We start from the raw sequence: 22,658 nt of genomic DNA, 5'->3' as shown, positions 1-22,658 counted from the left end.
AAAGAAAAAAGAATGAAAAGAACTGAGGACAGTCTCAGGGACCTCTGGGACAACATTAAACGTGCCAACATTCGAATTATAGGGGTACCAGAAGAAGAAGAGAAAAAGAAAGGGACTGAGAAAATTTTTGAAGAGATTATAGTTGAAAACTTCCCTAATATGGGAAAGGAAATAGTTAATCAAGTCCTGGAAGCACAGAGAGTCCCATACAGGATAAACCCAAGGAGGAACACGCCAAGACACATATTAATCAAACTGTCAAAAATTAAATATAAGGAAAACATATTAAAGGCAGCAAGGGAAAAAAAACAAATAACACACAAGGGAATCCCCATAAGGTTAACATCTGATCTCTCAGCAGAAACTCTGCAAGCCAGAAGGGAGTGGCAGGATATACTTAAAGTCATGAAGGAGAAAAACCTACAACCAAGATTACTCTACCCAGCAAGGATCTCATTCAGATTCGATGGAGAAATTAAAACCTTTACAGACAAGCAAAAGCTGAGAGAGTTCAGCACCACCAAACCAGCTTTACAACAAATGCTAAAGGAAATTCTCTAGGCAAGAAACACAAGAGAAGGAAAACACCTACAATAACAAACCCAATACATTTAAGAAAATGGGAATAGGAACATACATATCGATAATTACCTTGAATGTAAATGGATTAAATGCTCCCACCAAAAGACACAGGCTGGCTGAATGGATACAAAAACAAGACCCATACATATGCTGTCTACAAGAGACCCACTTCAGACCTAGGGACACATACAGACTGAAAGTGAGGGGATGGAAAAAGATATTCCATGCAAATGGAAATCAAAAGAAAGCTGGAGTAGCAATTCTCATATCAGACAAAATAGACTTTAAAATAAAGACTATTACAAGAGACAAAGAAGGACACTATATAATGATCAAGGGATCGATCCAAGAGGAAGGTATAACAATTGTAAATATTTATGCACCCAACATAGGAGCACCTCAATACATAAGGCAAATACTAACAGCCCATGAAAGGGGAAATTGACAGCAACACAATCATAGTAGGGGACTTTAACACCCCACTTTCACCAATGGACAGATCATCCAAAATGAAAATAAATAAGGAAACACAAGCTTTAAATGATACATTAAACAATATGGACTTAATTGATATTTATAGGACATTCCACCCAAAAACAACAGAATACACATTTTTCTCAAGTGCTCATGGAACATTCTCCAGGATAGATCATATCTTGGGTCACAAATCAAGCCTTGGTAAATTTAAGAAAATTGAAATCGTATCAAGTATCTTTTCCGACCACAATGCTATGAGACTAGATATCAATTACAGGAAAAGATCTGTAAAAAATACAAACACATGGAGGCTACACAATACATTACTTAATAACGAAGTGATCACTGAAGAAATCAAAGGGGAAATCAAAAAATACCTAGAAACAAATGACAATGGAGACACGACGACCCAAAACCTATGGGACACAGCAAAAGCAGTGCTAAGAGGGAAGTTTATAGCAATACAAGCCTACCTCAAGAAACAGGAAACATCTCGAATAAACAACCTAACCTTGCACCTAAAGCAATTAGAGAAAGAAGAACAAAAAAACCCCAAAGCCAGCAGAAGAAAAGAAATTATAAAGATCAGGTCAGAAATAAATGAAAAAGAAATGAAGGAAACAATAGCAAAAATCAATGAAACTAAAAGCTGGTTCTTTGAGAAGATAAACAAAATTGATAAACCATTAGCCAGACTCATCAAGAGAAAAAGGGAGAAGACTCAGATCAATAGAATTAGAAATGAAAAAGGAGAAGTAACCACTGACACTGCAGAAATACAAAAGATCATGAGAGATTACTACAAGCAACTCTATGCCAATAAAATGGACAACCTGGAAGAAATGGACAGATTCTTAGAAATGCACAAACTGCCGAGACTGAACCAGGAAGAAATAGAAAATATGAACAGACCAATCACAAGCACTGAAATTGAAACTGTGATTAAAAACCTTCCAACAAACAAAAGCCCAGGACCAGATGGCTTCACAGGCGAATTCTATCAAACATTTAGAGAAGAGCTAACACCTATCCTTCTCAAACTCTTCCAAAATATTGCAGAGGGAGGAACACTCCCAAACTCATTCTACGAGGCCACCATCACCCTGATACCAAAACCAGACAAAGATGTCACAAAGAAAGAAAACTACAGGCCAATATCACTGATGAACATAGATGCAAAAATCCTCAACAAAATACTAGCAAACAGAATCCAACAGCACATTAAAAGGATCATACACCATGATCAAGTGGGGTTTATCCCAGGAATGCAAGGATTCTTCAATATACGCAAATCAATCAATGTGATACACCATATTAACAAATTGAAGGAGAAAAACCATATGATCATCTCAATAGATGCAGAGAAAGCTTTTGACAAAATTCAACACCCATTTATGATAAAAGCCCTGCAGAAAGTAGGCATAGAGGGAACTTTCCTCAACATAATAAAGGCCATATATGACAAACCCACAGCCAACATTGTCCTCAATGGTGAAAAACTGAAACCATTTCCACTAAGATCAGGAACAAGACAAGGTTGCCCACTCTCACCACTATTATTCAACATAGTTCTGGAAGTCCTAGCCACAGCAATCAGAGAAGACAAAGAAATAAAAGGAATCCAAATCGGAAAAGAAGAAGTAAAGCTGTCACTATTTGCAGATGACATGATACTATACATAGAGAATCCTAAAGATGCTACCAGAAAACTCCTAGAGCTAATCAATGAATTTGGTAAAGTAGCAGGATACAAAATTAATGCACAGAAATCTCTTGCATTTCTATACACTAATGACGAAAAATCTGAAAGTGAAATTAAGAAAACACTCCCATTTACCATTGCAACAAAAAGAATAAAATATCTAGGAATAAACCTACCTAAGGAGACAAAAGACCTGTATGCAGAAAATTATGACACTGATGAAAGAAATTAAAGATGATACAAATAGATGGAGAGATATACCATGTTCCTGGATTGGAAGAATCAACATTGTGAAAATGTCTCTACTACCCAAAGCAATCTACAGATTCAATGCAATCCTTATCAAACTACCACTGGCATTTTTCACAGAACTAGAACAAAAAATTTCACAATTTGTATGGAAACACAAAAGACCCCGAATAGCCAAAGCAATCTTGAGAACGAAAAATGGAGCTGGGGGAATCAGGCTCCCTGACTTCAGACTATATTACAAAGCTTCAGTAATCAAGACAGTTTGGTATTGGCACAAAAACAGAAATATAGATCAATGGAACAGGATAGAAAGCCCAGAGATAAACCCACACACATATGGTCAACTTATCTTTGATAAAGGAGGCAAGCATATACAGTGGAGAAAAGACAGCCTCTTCAATAAGTGGTGCTGGGAAAATTGGACAGGAACATGTAAAAGTATGAAATTAGAACACTCCCTGACACCATGCACAAAAATAAACTCAAAATGGATTAAAGACCTAAGTGTAAGGGCAGACACTATCAAACTCTTAGAGGAAAACATAGGCAGAACACTCTATGACATACATCACAGCAAGATTCTTTTTGACCCAGCTCCCAGAGAAATGGAAATAAGTACACAAATAAACAAATGGGACCTAATGAAACTGAAAAGCTTTTGCACAGCAAAGGAAACCATAAACAAGACCAAAAGACAACCATCAGAATGGGAGAAAATATTTGCAAATGAAGCAACTGACAAAGGATTAATCTCCAAGATTTACAAGCAGCTCATGCAGCTCAATAACAAAAAAACGAACAACCCAATCCAAAAATGGGCAGAAGATCTAAATAGACATTTCTCCAAAGAAGATATACAGATGGCCTACAGACACATGAAAGAATGCTCAACATCATTAATCATTAGAGAAATGCAAATCAAAACTACAATGAGATATCATCTCCCACCGGTCAGAATGGCCATCATCAAAAAATCTAGAAACAATAAATGCTGGAGAGGGTGTGGAGGAAAGGGAACACTCTTGCACTGTTGGTGGGAATGTAAATTGATACAGCCACTATGGAGAACAGTATGGAGGTTCCTTAAAAAACTACAAATAGAACTACCATACGACCCAGCAATCCCACTACTGGGCATATACCCTGAGAAAACCATAGGTCAAAAAGAGTCATGTACCAAAATGTTCATTGCAGCTCTATTTACAATAGCCAGGACATGGAAGCAACCTAAATGTCCATCGACAGATGAATGGATAAAGAAGATGTGGCACATATATACAATGGAATATTACTCAGCCATAAAAAGAAATGAAATGGAGGTATTTGTAATGAGGTGGATGGAGTTAGAGTCTGTCATACAGAGTGAAGTAAGTCAGAAAGAGAAAAACAAATACAGTATGCTAACACATATATATGGAATCTAAGGGAAAAAAAAAAAAAAAAGGCCATGAAGAACCTAGTGGCAAGACGGGAATAAAGACACAGACGTACTAGAGAATGGACTTGAGGATATGGGGAGGGGGTGGGGTGAGATGTGACAGGGTGAGAGAGTGGCATGGACATATATACACTACCAAATGTAAAATAGATAGCTAGTGGGAAGCAGCCGCATAGCACAGGGAGATCAGCTCGGTGCTTTGTGACCACCTAGAGGGGTGGGATGGGGAGGGTGGGAGGGAGGGAGATGCAAGAGGGAAGAGAAATGGGAACATATTGTATATGTATAACTGATTCACTTTGTTATAAAGCAGATGCTAACACACTATTGTAAGGCAATTATACTTCAATAAAGATGTTTGGAAAAAAAAAAAAAAAAGAAAGAAAAGAAAAGCAGCCATGTAAGCAGCAAGATGTTGTTACTGAATTAATGGAATTTGTTTGACAAATATAATCCATTGATATATTTCCTGAGATAAAAGTTCCCCAAAGTCTTCATGGATCTGTAATTCGTTCTCAGTAATTTTAATATTGTAGACAAGAAAAATTAATCAGTGCTTTAAATTTTAATTTTCATACCCATACGTTTAGTGCAAAAGAGGGACCAAAGTCACTTGTTATGTGCTATATTTTGAAGACTAAAAAGTTTAGTAGATTAATTGCTAAAATTGTAAAAGAGGACATGGGATAAAAAAAAAAGAAAAAATGTATAGTTCTCATCTCTTCACTAAAAACAAAACTAGTACCTGTAACCTGTATGTATAAATTTGGGGGGTACCCTGTAACCCCTAAGTCCTAATTTTAAACCACTTTTCATGATAAAAAAAAGCAAAAGACATTTTTCATGTCAGATTGCTGTTTCATTCCACTAGCTAATTTTTTTTAATCAGAAGAAAATAAGTTATCATTTCTTTTCTTTTTTTCTTTTTCTTTTTTCTTTTTTCCATAAAAAGAATTTTAATCTGACCCATGTGCTATCATTATAGCACATTAACCTCTGGATGTTTTAACAACATTTTGATGGATCTTAAATCAATTAACACTAGAAAGGAAAACATCTGTGGCCCTAATACTTTTTAGAGTGGTTCTTAATATTGTTTTTATAAGGAATCTAAAAAGTATTTAATTTTTAAAAAGCCACTGAAAATTCCATAATTCACTGTGTGTTAAAAACAGTAGATATGAAAATCATGTCAATTTTATTAACAAACATGAAGCATGTGTATCTATAAGAAAGGATTATTAGAAAAGTCAGCAGAAGGAAATATTTTCCTGCCCATCAAATCCAGATGTTCAGCCCATAAAATGGAGGCCTAGAAAGAAAAGCAGGTTATGGTGTCTGATATCCTTAAGAAGTGTTACTTCTGAGAAGATTCATGGTCAAGGCAAGCCAAAATAGATTTTTAAATGAATTATGTTTTACTTTTGTTTTAAAAGAATTGTAGTAATATTTTCTACATTCAATATGGAATGGAATAAAGAGTGAATTAAAATAAAAGGCACAGGGGCTTCCCTGGTGGCGCAGTGGTTGAGAATCTGCCTGCTAATGCAGGGGACACGGGTTCGAGCCCTGGTCTGGGAAGATCCCACATGCCACGGAGCAGCTGGGCCCGTGAGCCACAATTGCTGAGCCTGCGCGTCTGGAGCCTGTGCCCCGCGATGGGAGGGGCCGCGATAGAGAGGGGCCCGCGCACCGCGATGAAGAGCGGTCCCCGCACCGCGATGAAGAGTGGCCCCCGCTTGCCGCAACTGGAGAAAGCCCTCGCACGAACTGAAGACCCAACACAGCCAAAAATAAATAAATAAATAAATAAATAAAAAAAAATAAAAGGCACATGAATTTTTTTCAGAAACAACATTATGTAAATACTTGATTAACATTTGATTTAAAATATAAAGGTTACTCTTTTAGCAAAAAATAGAACCATGATAAGCATTTTCTTTCATAAACTGACAAAACAGATACCAGAGCAAAGATTCCGCAGAACCATGGTTTTGTGGGTTGCATTGATTTTTTTCTTTTCTTAGTCCATTGCTCTTTAGCAAATACAGATGTTTGTAAAATAGTTTAATTACAAAATAGGAGTCCACATTGATAGTGGCTGAACATTCCATATTTCTGTATTTTGATTTATAGATTAATATGCAAACATTTCTTGTTTTTTAAATAAAGATTTCAACTTTTATTTCAATTCTTAAAGTGAAAAAACAAAAGAGAAGCTAGTGACAATAGTAATAACAGGGACTTCCCTGGTGGCGCAGTGGTTGGGAGTCCACCTGCCAATGCAGGGGACACAGGTTCAAGCCCTGGTCCAGGCAGATCCCACATGCCGCGGAGCGGCTGGGCCCGTGAGCCACAAGTACTGAGCCTGCATTCTAGAGCCTGCGAGTCACAACTACTGAGCCTGCGTGCCACAACTACTGAGGCCCATGTGCCTGGAGCCTGTGCTCTGCAAGGCCACCGCAATGAGAGGCCCGCACACCGCAGCGGGGAGTGGCCCCCGCTCGCCACAAATAGAGAGAGAGCCCGTGTGCAGTGACGAAGACCCAACTCAGCCAAAAAAAAAAACACCAAATAGATAAGTAAATAAATTTATAAAAATAAAAATAGTAATAACAGAAATTGGTACTCCTTCATAGTTTTCCAAATGCTTAAAGTAAGAGTCCCTTATGATTTCATTTCATTATACTTTATGAAGTGCTTTCTCCATTTTCTGTAACCACCCCCTACTTAGAAATGTAAATTTTAAAATTTAGTTTAAAAGAAGGCATTTTATTAAGGATAACAAAAAAGTCATTTTGGATTCTTTGAACATAATATACTTTTTTTGTTGTTTTGAAAATTGACCAATGAAGTTAGATGAGAAAAACACGTAGAGCTAAATTGATGTTAATAGAAAATATCTTTAGTTTTACAATGCTCCTGAAAAATAGAAAGTGACAAAACTGGCACAAATTTTACATTTGACAACTAAAGGTATTTTTATTATTCTTATTTCCCCATCTTTGAAGTTCTCCTTATATTGTATCTGACTTGTTCCACGTCCAGATTTTTGAGGTTCTACTTGCCTTTGGTCTCTCACTGGTCATTCCAATGGTTCTTTCATCCATGCCTTCTAGCTGCCCTCAACACAGCACCAATAGAACAGGGATAATCTTGTGTTTCAAAGGCTTTGGTGAGTTTCTGTTGTAGGTCACCCTGCAAATGTTCTTCCTCCCTGTAAGAACCTCTCTTTCTTGAACCTGTAGATGGACTCATGGGTTCCATTGTTCTAAAGTTACCAGGGAGCAAGGCAGCATTATAGCTGTTCACATTGAAAGGATGCTGAGTCCTCTATTATTTAGAAGGAAAGTCATTTCCTTCATTCGAACTTTTATCCTTGAAGCAATGGGCAAATAAAGTCATATTTGCTCCATAATTGAGCTCACACGTCTGAAAATGGATTACTTAGGTTTACCAGGCTTTTATCTCCCTACTACTTACACACAGGTAGATTTTCTGCATTACAGCAACTAGGCTTTCTGATTCACTGATGCTACAGTTACATGCATGATTATCTATTTCCCCTGCACTAAGATACTGCCTGCAATAAATTGGTCCTATTTCTCTCATCCTCTCTTCCGCCTTCTGTGCACGTGTGATGAAGCAGATGTGCCTAAACTAAGCTTTACATCCATATGAAAATGCAGCAGGGCCGGAAGAGAAAGCTGTACAACTTTCTCCTGTGCTGAACCTTTTCAATACGATTTCATGATAGAGATCACAGTAAATTGCCAAAACATTCAATGTGCCCATTTTTCAACGTAAGCAAAACACCATCATACAAAAATAAATGTCAATAATGTTTAGATTACTTACTCTTTTGGTTTAACCTTAATTCTGCTATCTGCTATTAAGACTAGAGAACAAGAATTGCTGGAACATTTATTTGATACTCTGAAGAATTCTGAATACAGAAAATGTAGAAAGAGGTGAGACCAGCATGGTGCAGGCGAAGCATTGTTCAGAGGGCCAGGCACAGAGGAGGGGCCCTGGGCTGCTTCCCTTTCCTTCTTGATCAATCTTAGTATTTAAAATTAGAACAAGGAAAATGAAATTTAGCTAATTCCTCTTAGATCACGAAAATCAGTACATTTTATGATATATATTGGGAAACACATTAACAAAGACAAGTATAAGCTAGATTTGATAATGGTTTGTGTACTTAAGTTAAACGAGATCACATTTATAAAACGTTGAGAGCAGTATCTGGTAAGCACTACTTTTCTTGCTAGCTAGCTACCAGTGACTACAAAAAATAAGTTGCCCTAAAGATTTTCTCTAAGCAAACCTGCCAAGTCTGATATTAAAATCTTATTTATGTATGATCTCATAAAGACAATCCTTATTTGTATCCTGTACAATTATCAAGGCTATTAGGTTCTACCTAGTATAAGCCTATGTGGTAACCAATTGTTTTCAATTTTCTTAAAGAAATGAAAGATTTAAAATTTGATTTAGAAATAATCCTTTTACAGAGAAAGACGAATATTATATGATAGTACCTATATGTGGAATCTAAAAAATAATACAAATGAATCTATATAAAAAACAGAAACAGACTCACAGACATAGAAAACAAACTTATGGTTGCCAAAGGGGAAAGGGAGGGGGGAGGGATAAATTAGGAGTATAGGATTAACAGATACACATTACTATACATAAAATAGAGAAGCAACAAGGGTTTACTATATAACACAGGAAACAATATTCAATATCTTGTAATAACTTATAATGGAAAATAATCTAATATAGATAGATAGATAAACTGAATCACTTTGCTGTACATCTGAAACTAACACAATATTGTAAATCAACTATATTTCAATAAAAAAAGAAATAAGCCTTTTATGTAACAAATTAACTCTCAACAAACCCCCAACCTGTCCAAGTATTGGCTTAAATAATATTTAAAGATATTTTTATCAATATGCATCAAAACAAGGTCCCCAAAATGGACTCAACAGAGCATTGTCTTTTCAAGACATTCTCAGTTAAATTCCTAATTCATTAGTCTCTCAATACATTTTATATAGTTTTTATTAAAACAGATTATTTTAAGCTGTACCTTTTTTTAATAACTAAGCTAACAAAGGATACATATAAACATATATAGAGACATATATAATACATACATTGAAGATATTTGATTCTTCCAAATATTGCTATAACTTCCTTCATACTTACTTTTGTGATAATATTAAAGTTAAAAGGGGATATTTGACAATAGTTAGTATGTTCACAATCACTGTTCAGTAACCTTTCAAGAGGAGACATGAATTTGGATTTTCAGTAGAATTTACTGGATTCTCATTATATGCCAGTAAACATGTTAAGCCTTTCACAATCATCACTTCTTTCTTTCAACATCCCAAGCAAAACATTCTTCTCCTTTCCTCACTGACTGCCCCTTCTGACTTTCCTCTCCTAACCCCTCCTTCCAACCCCTTCAAACATGCAGTGTCCCAGGGCTCAGAGTCGGGGCGTCGGTACTTCTCCATCTGAACATTCTTCTGACTCTCTCATAGTGGGTCCCTCAGCTCTAAATCCCATCTGCACTACGACTCCCAAATCTATGGCTCCAGTCAAGACCTGATCAGCCCCTCACTCTTAACTTCAGCTGCCTTCTTGGCATCTGTAGTTGGATGCCTGATGAGAATTCAAGCATTCACATGGACAAAGCAGACACTGGATTGTCTACCCCCAACTGGGATGTTTCCCATCTTAGTTGCTCATGGAAAAAAAAAAAGAAAAAAAAAAAAAAGAGTCATTCTGAACAACTTCCTACTCCCCTTCTGCACAGCAACTTCTCCAGATCCCATGTGGATCTGTCCTTTTCTTTTACTGTCAACGTTTGGTCCAGATCCCCAACCCTTCTCCCTTCCACCAACTCAGTGGGCTCTAACTAATCCCCAGGCTTTGTTTCACCTCCAGCCTGCTCTCCACATGGCAACCAGGGTGGTTTCTTAATATGGAAAAGAGATTTGACCATTCCCTACTTAAAAATTCCAAATGGCTTCTTCTCATTACACTTAGGGTGAATATAAATTCTCTCTTTCTGTTTCTGTCTCCCTCTTCACCACACACCACTCAGCCTTTACTCGCCATCCTGCAAGCACCCGGCCTCCTTTCTGTGGCTTGAACCCACCAATTGTTCACTTTTTCCAAAGGGCCTCACACCTGCCAGTTCCTCTTCACCTGAATCTTTACGTTCTCATCAGCCAACAAGTAGCTTCACGACACTTCCTCAAAGAAGCCTTCCTTGATCACTCTGTCTAAAGGGCCATTCACCCCCAAGTCTGGCCTGTCTCTGTCATATCACACTGTTTCATTTCCCAACACTCATCAATATCTGAAACTTCTCTATTATTTTTTTGGCTTTTTGTTATCTCTCTTGCTAAGATATAAGCTTCATGAAAGTTTTATTTACCACTATTTACCACTATTTTTATTTACTACGATTTTTATTTCTGTTGTATGCACCACTGTGTCAGCACTTAGAATAGTTCCTGGCACATAGTGGGGGCTCTAAAAACAACTGAATCAAGGAGCAAATCGTCTCACTTAAGAACTACTGCCATTATTCCCATTGTACAGATAATGAAGCTGAGAATTTAAAAGGTAATTTTCCTCACATTTCATAATTGGAAAGCTAGGAATGGACTCCAGACGTCAAAATGGAAGATGTCAAAGACTAATTTCTTAAGCACTTTAAAAGTAGAGCATGTCTGAATCCAACATGTCTATAATTATCTCTTTAAATTACTTCCATCAGCTCCCTGACCCTCTTCTTTTCCTCATCTGCCTCATTCATGTCATCACTTCCTCTTACAGTCAAGCTCTGAACTGATGTCTTCCACTTCATTTATGTTTTCTTAGATATTATATATCTTGATCATACCTGAAGTATCAGTAAGTAAATTAAGAAAATAAAACAACCGAAAAGTAAAAAGACAGGGTTTATTAGGCATAAGTTAAAATCTTAGTTTAGAAACCAAAAAGGGGATTTGGAAACTCAAGTTTAAGAAGTCAAAGTACAATATTTGGCCTGAATTATCTGATTGGCAGCCCACATTCATCAGAGTAACCAAATAATACACATACTTTTTTCTTCACTTTCCCTTAAGTTATAGTCAACTTATTCCTGGAGTAGCAAACTGTAAGAGAGCTCTACCTGATTCATTTAATATGCCTCTTGGATGAGTATGAAAAGATTATCTAGTGTCTACACTTCCTGGAATAATATGAAAACCTCATGTGTTTTCCATGATCAAAGTGTTTAACAAATGTCAAGTTACTTCCCTTGCACTTCAAAAACAACAAAAATAAATCTAGATACTTTGGTACATTATTCAATGGCTTTCATTTTATGTAATATCAAAAACAAATTAGGGACGGGGAAAATCCATTATTTCCATCCTATCACTCACCTTGAGACAGACTGGGTGCTATGCTTTGTTAACCACCTTTCAAGACAATGGTGACAACATCACTTCTGCATTATTAACATGGCATCAGCATTCATAGTAAAGACAAATTAATTAAAGATGCCTCTTTGCTTTTTATAGTTTTAGATCTCGCTAGGGATGTGGAAGTGGCTCAGTATACAGTGGTTCACTCATGCAGCTAAATCAGGTGCATGGGGATTAATGCATGTTTCACACAAATGACCTCTAAGCAACTACCAACTACCCTTCAGTCTTGCTGTGATTTGCCCACCATCATCATGTCCTCAATTACCTGGTTTTTAAGCTGACCTTTCAGAAGGCTGAAAAAAATAGACCTAGAATCAGATAGACTCAGCATGAAATCTCAACCCTCTCCCCCCAACTCCCTCTCCTTATGAACTGGTGACCTTGGAAAATTACTGTGGAAGATCACCAAAAACAGTCGAGGATTTGTTTGTGTGGTGTGTATGTGTGTATGTTTAAAATTTCTCTCCAAATAAATCTTTTATTTTCAGTTTAAATCATAAAACAAACCAAAAACAAATTGAGGCTATTGCCTAGTTCTGCAGCTCCCAAACTTCTATAACCAAAAGCCTGCCAGAGGAATCTGGTTGGAATGGAGGCCTAAATGTAGTTTGGCAAGAATAGAGTTTTTACTTAAATAGTGTACTATATGCAGATTTTAAAAGAATAATTTATAATTTATAGAAGATTGAGAACACAAATAATTATCTGTTGTGAGGTATACTATTACTTCGAGAAGAAAGCTTATGAAGAATTTGGAAGATTTAAAACCCCATCTCTAAGCAGCCACTGCTTCACTGAGATTACAGACTTCACAAGGAAAGGAATGGGATATGGTATGCCCAATTCATGGAACAATGAAAACACTTATAAAATATTTGTTCATGAAATGAATAAATGAATAAATAAAGAGGTTTAGCTAACCTGGTAAAATGAAATACTCATAAAGTGTTTAGGTGATGGTATTGGTAATCTGATTTTTATTTTCCTATGTATTCATTTCTGTATTTCTCAAGTTGCCTAGAATAATCATGGTTTACTTAGGAAAAAAATAGGATATGCAATTTTATACATAGCATGTGATCGAAAGAGAGGACGATTGGGAAAGAGAGAAAGAAAAAATGTTGGCAAAGATTTTAAAGCAATTTTTTTCTTTCTTCTATTTCCTGAAATTTTCTATCATGTAGAAATTTTGCCATGAATAGTTCACTTAAGTAACAACAACAAAAGGACAATTAAAATTGTTTGCCTGAGTTGTTAAGTATTTTCTACGTACAAGGTTGGGCTGCACTGACACACCATCCATTCATTCATCTCACTAGTAAATAAGAAGAGACCCAATGAAAACCTACATGAGCTCACCAGCTACTGTGAGAAAGAGCCAGGTAAAGAGATCCCCAGAAGGTCAGAAGAGGACCTGTGCAGGTGTGAAAGGGGTGAAAGAGCAGGGGATGTGCAGAAGGGCTGCCCAGAGGAAGTGACCTTTGAACTAAATTTTGAAGGACATTATAATTTGCCCAGTTTAAAAAAATTATGGAGGGAAGAAAACATGGAGGGGTGAGCAACAGTTTGGAGACAGGAAAACATTATATTTTTAGGAAAATGAAAGTTACAAGAGTACATAGTACATGTCACAAAGTGGCCCCAGATAAAGCTGGAGAAATCTGGAGGGATTAAATTAGAACCGTGTGTTCCATGCTATTTGCTTTCATTTTTCCTAAGTGCACAGAGACCAAAGAAGGGTGATTTGACACCTTATTTTGACCTCACCCACCATTGTGTCTTGAGAATATTTTAAACTTGTGTTGATTCTTCTATTTGCTTTTTGTTCCACCAGTTAGTAAGAAGTTGGTACAAATGAATGAGAATTAAAACATACCAATGCTAGACTATACAGCAGTCTAATAAGTGATACTAATGTTTCCATTGGCTACCTGAGAAATAACCAAAAACTCTCAAAATCTCAAAAAGGAATCTTGCTGAAGGAGCTCTCAATCACAAAATGGATGTTACTAATAGAAATATCAACACAAAATAGATTTGAGTATGGCTAGTACTGCCCAATCTAAACTTTGACAAAAGTGAAAAATTATATTACATCACTTATATTTTATGTGACATTGAAATGCAAAAAAAAAAAAAAAAAAGAAAGAAAGAAACCAACAGTGGCTAAAACTGCACACATGAAATGTTATTTCTGGCTAAATAGAAAAATTAAAGCCTTTTTGGGTAATTTAGATCTGTGTGGTTTGACAAGAAAAATTGCACTTAGAAAAATAATAACCATAAAGGAAAATTCCCACAGGCATAAACTATAATCAGTAAAATGTGCCGTGGATAAAAATCAATTCATGAATTTAATAGCGATTGTAAAAATTAAATGAACATGGATGCTGTTGAACATTAGTTCAGTAAAATAAAAATGGAAAAACTGGTAATGATTTAATCAGGTTATATAAAAAATACTCAAGGAATTAAACTAGCTTAATGGAGGGGAATTTTTCTGTGAAATATATTTTCAAGAAAAATTTATAAATGTTGGTATATTCTAATTAAATGTTTATATTCATAAATGTTGAGTCAAAACACCTTGAGACCAAAATCATGGGATCAGTATATTCTCTATCCCAACTGGGAGCCATTGAAGGAGGAATGTACAAAGGTGAGTTTTGCCTTTTACAAAGATTATCTTGGTAACAGCTGAAGGGAGACCAGGTTCCAGGCTATTAATGTTAAGACGCTGTAGCAGAGTTGTGATACGGAATGGATCTATAAACTATTTAAGAGGTAGAATCCAGAGGAGTCTGAAAATCCCTAAAATAGGGGATACAAAGTTAAAAACATTCAAAGATCTATAAGAGTTTATTCCTCTGCCACACAGCCTTAAACCTTATCTTCTCAGAATCTCTCAAAGGAAGAGATGTGATTTGGAATCACGTTTCAATGGGAAAGAGCTGTGTGCTGTGATTTCGAGGGATTACGTAAATGAAATTTACAACTTTGCAGAGTACCTCACCGTTTTCAAAGCAGTGTCACAAATATTATCACGTTTAATGCTTACAACACTTTGTAGATAAGGAAATGGTGTATCAGAGAAGGAAAATGATTTGGATCCAGATCATACTATTCATAGAATTTGCTTTCCAAAATATTTCTCGTTCCACCTGCCATGGTCTTCTCCAACTTGGATGGCTCCTGACTCATTTAATATGATGCTTAATATTTCTTTTATCAGTAAACAAATTATTGTTTTTTTCTTTAAGTGGAAATATTTAAAATATGGTGGCCACACTTTATTGTCTTGATTTTGTCCCTTTGATAACCTCTTTTATCGATACAGCATTATTATTTGTATAGGTGTCTCTAATCTATTTTCATGACTATCAGGACAATTTTTTTTTAATTTACAAAGCAAAGAGTTTCTTCTTATCTATCAGTGATTTGTGTTCAGTTCACTTTACCAGGTATTCATGTCCTAACACTACCTCTGAGTGTGATGCTGAGTTGCCCTCGACTCAAGTTCTGTTCCAGCAGATCACTTTTTCAGATGGTTGATGAATTTCCTCCAGTTGCTCACATTTTGGTTGGAAGCAAATTTTTGAATATATGAATGGCAATCATTTTCATTTAAATATCATGACATGTAGTTACAACTTTATCACACTTGCGATATATTTATAGGCGAAATAGAAATTTTAGTAAAGTCACTTTTTTCAGTTCAGATACTTGTGTCTCATTTTTAACAGGAAATGAATGTTTAATCTTTCAACACTGTGTAAGTATGTACCATAAAAGATGTTAAAGTTTGTTTGAGTTTGAGTCTTCAGTAAAGAACCTAAAAGAGTATTGATAATCTTGCTGATTATCTTTTCAGAAGGGAATCAATTGAAGATAAAGTGAACGAATGTGAAAGATTCTTGACTATTTCCCTAACACTGACTTTATATATATTTATGCTTGCCCCAGCTGAAAGAGAAGGAAGGTTTTCATTTCTTTCTTTATTTTTTCTTGTTTCTGTTGTTTTCCTGAACACATAATACTCTGCTTACAATAGCCATTCCCTAGACTCTTGAGAGACTGAAATTGGAATAACATATTGACATATAAAAGGAATGCACATTAAAGACTTTAGGCAATAATTAAATATTTTCTTATCTAAATATTGATTAGAGCCATGTACACAAAATCTATTAATTACTGTAATTTTTACTTCTGTATATTTCAGAATTGTGTAGAAATAGATATCACATGGTATTGCTAAATGAATAGCCTGCAATATTGTATTTTTTTCTTTATCCTTCCATAAGACTACTATCTTTTTTTTTTAATTGAAGTATAGTTGATTTCATTATTGTTAGTTTCAGGTGTACAGCAAAGTGACTCAGTTGTATATTTTTTTTTTTTCAGATTCTTTTCCATTGTAAGTTATTACAAGATATTGAATGTAGTTCCCTGTGCTATACAGTAGGACCTTGTTGTTTATAAGACTACTATTTTTATGCATGCAAAAGTCATAGCACTAACTCTTTGGTGATCAGCAACTAGTATGTGGTTGGGTGTCTTGTACTGACAAAACTATTTAGACAAGATTGAAATTAAGTTTAAACTGAGGTTAAGTTAAATTTCCATTCTTTTCTCCTGTCTAACAATTCCCATAGACTTATAAGATGACTGAAAAAGATCAAAGATCTGCAGTGATGACGAATTTCTTTCTCTGCACCAGTAACTCTTATATACACATGGTCTGAACACAAAACCCTGTAACATTAATGCTGCATGCACTTTCATCAACAAAGTTAATCAACCTGACTACAGATCTCTGCTCTTTACCTGCTCAGATTGAAATTCTTTATCACACTATCTAGTAAGAAATGATGCTCAGACTCCTACAGGCTTTCTGTGCACACAAAATGCAACTGGCAGGGTGAGCCGTTCTCCATCTGCCTTTGGAAACAGTCCCAGGGCAATAGGTCAAGTGCTACCCACGCCAGTATGTGCAAGGGCTGGACCTGACTCCAGTGTCTCGTTCCCCTGCTACATGAGTCCCTCCCTCCCTATTCCTTACTTTTCTTCCCGTGGACGTCTGGATCTGAAGAACAAACCAGACCCATCAAATGAAACGCCACTAGCGAGAATGTCCAAAGAGTAGGTCAGGAAAATTTAGAAACAACATGCATGAACTATGGATTTTTTAAAAATCAGGAGGCTCTTTCCAAAGAAAAGGTAAAATAAGGAGATGAAAGAAGGAAATGGGGGGGTGGGAAAGGGCAAAGCCTGTAAAGATCTAGATCTAAAATGATTCTACTTAATCTTGATAAAATTGTCCAATGGCCTCCACCTTCCACTTCGCCTCTGACTAGTTTTTTCATTTCATGTTTTTCCCCTCTCTGTCCTTTCTTTCTGAAAATTTTCTTACCCTCCTCCTTCTCCTCTATTATTATAATCTGCAGTTTCATCAAAAAACACCCATTGCTTTTTCAGTGTCTGGGAAGAAATCAAGCACAGATGATACAAAAAAGGCATAAGACGGTTTCTGCTATCATGTAGGTTGCAATGGCGGTAATGCTCTGATTGGTAAAGAATAATGCCAACAACAGCAAACTGAAATAGTATGTGAAAAATGACAAGGAAAGGTGATAAAAAGTACCCAATTTCAGTGGAGATGTTTTGTGGCAAGAGTGACGAAAGAGAATTTTAGAGGGGAAATAGGATTGGCGCAGCGCCTTGGAGGTCTTGAGGAAGTGTAGAGAGGCAGGGTGTTGAAACTACCTGCTGCTTGTTCTATTTTAGTCAATCATAAAAGAAAAAGAAAAAAAGATCCCTGCCCAGCTCCTGCCATGCTCCTAGCTCATCGGCGGACTCAGTTGTTCTGGCAAAAGTTTAGAATAGAAACCAAGGCAACGAAAAGATGTCGGAGGGTTTTTTCCTCTTTCATTTTATATTTTTAAGCTGTAGGGTGTGAAAAGAAATGGACAGATTAGGATACTACTACAACACTGCAGGTGCAAAGGGATAAAGGTGTGAATTAAAGGGATGTCAATAGAGGTGGGGGGGGGCGAAGATTTTAGAGATCATTACAAAGTAAAATGATAAGACTTGGGGAGCATTTAAATATCTATTTCAGATTTTCTTTCTCCCTCTCTCTCTCTTTTTTTTTTTTTCTTTTTTGCAAAAACACAACACAGTAAAACAAGATTAAATTTAGGAAAGGAGGTGGCGGGGTGGTGGTGGTGGTGGGATGAATTGGGAGATTGGGATCGACATATATACACTAATATATATAAAATAGATAACTACTAAGAACGTGCTGTATAAAAATAAATAAATAAAGTAAAATGAAAGAAAAAAGACATAAGCCCTCAGCACACAGGCTAAAATAATTTTGCTTAGAGACTTTGCCTCAATCCTGTTAGAATTCTAGAATAGCTCTACATCACCGTCTGTTTGACCGAGAAAGTTAGGAATGAAACAATATATCTGTGTTTCAGGATTTAGTTGGAAAATGTTGCGTTAAATAAATATTAAACACAAAAATCTAACAAAAAAAAAAAAAGGAAAGGAGGTAGGTTCCACCCTCTGAGGGGTGAGTCTGAACATGGAGAATCAGCACCAGCAGTGCATAGTAGGTGATGATAAGGAACTCTGAGTTTAGGAAATAAGAATAAAACAGGCCGAAGACTGAGGCCCATAGAACTCCAATATTTAAAAGTAGACAAATGTGGAGAACCAGTAGAGAGATGATAGACAGACCAATATATATACATAAATATATAATGTTTGTGTGTATATTCTATAACTCCCACATATATAACTCATCTATTTATGTGTGTGTGTATGTATATGCATACAAAGAATGTAGAGATATCTATGTTCTTACGGTACTTAATTGTCACTGGTAGAAGGACACCAAGTAGCCCAGAACAGAGCAAAGACCCAGCTCAAAGCTGAGGGCTCTGACCTTGTGCTCAGGCACATAGAGGAAGGGAGGAAAAGGAAGCCAGACCCCTAACCTCACCTCACCTTCCCTCTAACCAAAGGCGTTTCAAAGTCTAGCGATGGTAACAATCCCAGGCAGATTTGTGTTAGGAAAATGTTTTCCAAAAAATCAATATATAATCATACTCACCACCCCCAAACTCTACATTGTATTTAGAACTTAATAGGATTGCTGATCAAATTCAATTCATAATTACTATTGAATACTTGCAATGTGCAAGGCAAGGTACATGTTTGGAACTAAGAGCTATTTCTTTTTTATGTAGATGGAAAAATGAAAAATTATGTCCAGGAAATGACTCTTAACCGTTATGACTCATAACTCACATAACTCATGTATTCATGGCTGTTATGGTGTGAAGCGCTAGATTCTGGCACTACTTTGTTAGAGACAGAGATCACTCATCCCTACCTGCATGCTCGAAACCATCACTGTCCCCCAGAATTATTTAGAAATTTTAAACAAAGTGTTGGTTTCCGGTTAACATGGCATAGAGGCACAGAGTAAAGAGATCAGACATTTATGCAAAACTCAACCAGCATTGTTACTCTGCTCTGGCAAAGTGTAACTTTGTCCATATTTGTATTTAAGAGATTAAATAACACATCCGAGTTGTGCAACAATTTATCCACTGAAGTCACTCTCCATTTGGCTCTATTTCTTTATGCCTTTAGAGTTCACAGTATAAATTTGATGTCTAATATTTCCTATAAACACTAAACTCAATTGAACACATTAAAGTAAAATGTATAATGCAACTCATAGGTTGCTAATATAGAAAAATATATCATTTAAAGAATTAATAATTTCCAAAATTATACAGTGAATCCCAAAATCTCTCTGGGGACTTCAAAGTATGATAAACAAGATTTGCACACCTAGATAATTATATCTATATATTTTTTCTAAAAATGAGTATGTCTGCTCTCCATATTTATGTGAGCAGTTGAAGTGAAACTTGGTTTTCAAAATAAATCTATGTATATCGATACATTTATTTATAGTATAAACTATTCAGCAAAATTGGTTTAAAGGTTTCTAGATCATTTTATACTCTTATTTTGATGATAAATTCGAAGATGTTTCTTATGGTAAAAATCCTTAATAGACTGTGTTGAAATTTTTATGGTGGTTTGCTCTGTGGCCTACAAAATATTTCAGAATTTCTTAATGCTCATTTAGAAATATTTTCCAACAGTTCCTGAGTGGGAATTTTTAATGGAAATTTACTCTGACTTATGATAATACACATATTATTACCTTATTAAAATTATTATTCTTTATAATTTGGTTTTTATTATTATAACCAACTTTATAGGAATGGTAACTTGGTAAACATTTTCTGTGCTAAGACAAAATGCTTAACCTATATAAAAAATGTTTAATCCGTTTTTGCAGTTAAAGAAAACAGACCAAAAAAACCCACTATCCACGCTGCTTTCTACTGTCCTTGGTTACACAAAATGTAAATTAACAATGTAGCATGCTCAGAAGGTAGCTACTGCCCTGCCCTTTAGAGAAAAGGAGAGCAGTAGAAAGTCAAAAAAAGATTTCAAAGTGAATTACAATCAGCAAGATTTTAAAAAATATTTTTCCTGTTTTCTTTTTTCTTTTTTTTTTTTTTTTTACTTATTTGGAAATCTACAAAAATACCATTTAAATATCTTTTCAATAATAAAAAATTCCTTTTAGATTCTACAACATAAGGAGTAATATTACATATCAACCAAAAATGTACTCATGACCCAAACTGAAACCGTTCAAGAAATGTCAATTAAATGGACCGTAAGTGTACAAAGAGCTCAAACATGAATAGGTACCAGAGGTCCGATTAGTTATATTTTCCTACAGAATACAGCATTTGCATGATTCTTAAGAGTTTAAGTATTTTTGTCTCATCAAGGCTCTGCTATTTACCCATCACCCAGGAAGGGCGGCGGCCCCCTAAGAACTTTCAAAGCAAATGATCATTAAAACGACTGTAAGGGACCAAAACCTTGATTTAAAATACATTCTGTGATAAGAATTTGCAAAAAGTTAATATTTAATTAAATACCCAATTGTATTATTTTAAACTACCATACAACTAAGTATTCAAGAAAATATTTCAGTCATAATCAAAATTTGAGGAAGCAAATTACTGGTCCGAAAAGAGGGAGTGGCTTGCATGCAAGCAAAGCCATATTATGATTTTTAAAAATTCATTTTTTGTTGAAAAGACAAAAATTTACTTCTTTTGCCATTAAAATTTCCTTAGACTTTCATAAACTTGTGTTTGTATATTCTGAGGGTTAAGTAATAGCTTTTGTAATATCCTTGAACAGTTTGTAAACCAAGATACAGAGAGACAATGTTTGCCTTTTAAATCGTGATATTTTTTTTTGGCCAAACATGTATGCCTTTTTTAAACAGAAACAATGTATTCTGTCACATAGCGAGCCACGTCTCTCTGAGAGACAATAACCTTGACTGTTTTACAGCAGGCTTCCTCACCTCCAGTCACCAATGCTTAATTAATTTTTATGTCTATTTCAAACCAATGACCTTCCACACACACACACACACACACACAAAATAACTAAGGAAATATGAATTTCCTTGTACTTACCTGTAACCAACACTACAGTGTCCAGAAAGGCAAAGCCAAATGCCAAGAGTTTAAGCCACAAATACATGGTCATATCTGGAAATCAGCCGTATTCCTGTGAAATAGCATGCGTCCTTCTGAAAGGCAAAATAATGGTTATCTCCGCAAAAATGTTTCTCTGTAAAACTGAATCAAAAAGAAAAGAAATGAATGCATACTCTTCACTGGTGTCTTATCGGACAGGGAGCAATTTCCTCCTTCGCTAAGAACAAACCACTTGCTGCTAGGTAGTGATGTCAGATTCGGTTTTACTAACTTCTCCAAAAATGCTGTAAAGCGTGCTCTTTGCAGGAAGTCAAGAAAGTTGTTCCAAGTCACTGCAAAGGCATCTTACTTCCTTAACTCAAGTGATTAGACTGAGTTAGCAGGCTTTTCAAAAGATGTTCCCTACAAGATGTGTTTTTAGTATCCAAATAGCACTCCCATGCAGTATGCATTACAACCAAAAACGAATATAACCCCCCCAGAAAAATCCATAACATTTTTACCTAAAAGATGATGAAAGATAGTCAGCATGGTTACAGTAAAATGGGGGTTGGCAAGATGATACACTAATTGAATTAGTAAAAAATACCTGTATGGGTTTTAAGAGGACCAAGTGAATGAAAAAACTACTACCTATCTGGTCATTTTCGACAACCGGTATCATTTACCATCAGGGCATTCAAAACCCAGCAATATGACAGTGTTAGCGTCTAGCCATTTCCTATGCAAAGCACTCTCAGGGAGCTTCACAGGTTTGCCCCAAATCTTTCATAGATATCCTTGTGGAGCCAGCCATGGAATTGGACACCCACTTCTACTGCAGCAAATTCTGCTTCAAAAAAGTAATACTTCTGTGACTTGAGATATTCTTGGGGCTGCTGATGAGGGAAAGATGAACCATTAAATCAAGAGCTGTCTTTTACAAAAGTTAACCATTTTTTCTCCCTCAGTAATACTCTCTCAACCTTTCTGATTAAAAGACAGCAAATACACAGTGTTCTTCTTGATTCTGATGGTGTTCTTAGTAAGTCCATTAATTAGGAAAACTCATGCTGGCAGAAAGCCTC

The 22,658-nt window shown here is 35.8% G+C and overlaps 1 protein-coding gene across 5 annotated transcripts in view; it reads right to left on the bottom strand.

The window, feature by feature from the left end:
• Nucleotides 1-21,820, bottom strand: part of PTPRC (protein tyrosine phosphatase receptor type C) — a 126,277-nt gene extending 104,457 nt beyond the window's left edge. For all 5 annotated transcript variants that reach the window (XM_057533301.1, XM_007167258.2, XM_028162725.2 and 2 more), the window contains exons 1-2: nucleotides 21,765-21,820; nucleotides 21,568-21,683 (exon numbers count right to left, since the gene is read on the bottom strand). In XM_057533301.1, the coding sequence (XP_057389284.1) occupies nucleotides 21,568-21,640 (73 nt within the window). In that variant the 5' untranslated portion in view covers nucleotides 21,641-21,683; nucleotides 21,765-21,820. The remainder of the gene's footprint in view (nucleotides 1-21,567; nucleotides 21,684-21,764) is intronic.
• Between the last annotated feature and the right edge of the window lie 838 nt (nucleotides 21,821-22,658).

Source organism: Balaenoptera acutorostrata, chromosome 1 (genome assembly GCF_949987535.1).
Source record: "Balaenoptera acutorostrata chromosome 1, mBalAcu1.1, whole genome shotgun sequence".
In the NCBI taxonomy this organism is placed as follows: domain Eukaryota; kingdom Metazoa; phylum Chordata; class Mammalia; order Artiodactyla; family Balaenopteridae; genus Balaenoptera; species Balaenoptera acutorostrata.
The sequence above is the reverse complement of the archived record's forward strand: the minus strand, read 5'-3'. Positions and strand labels throughout refer to the sequence as shown.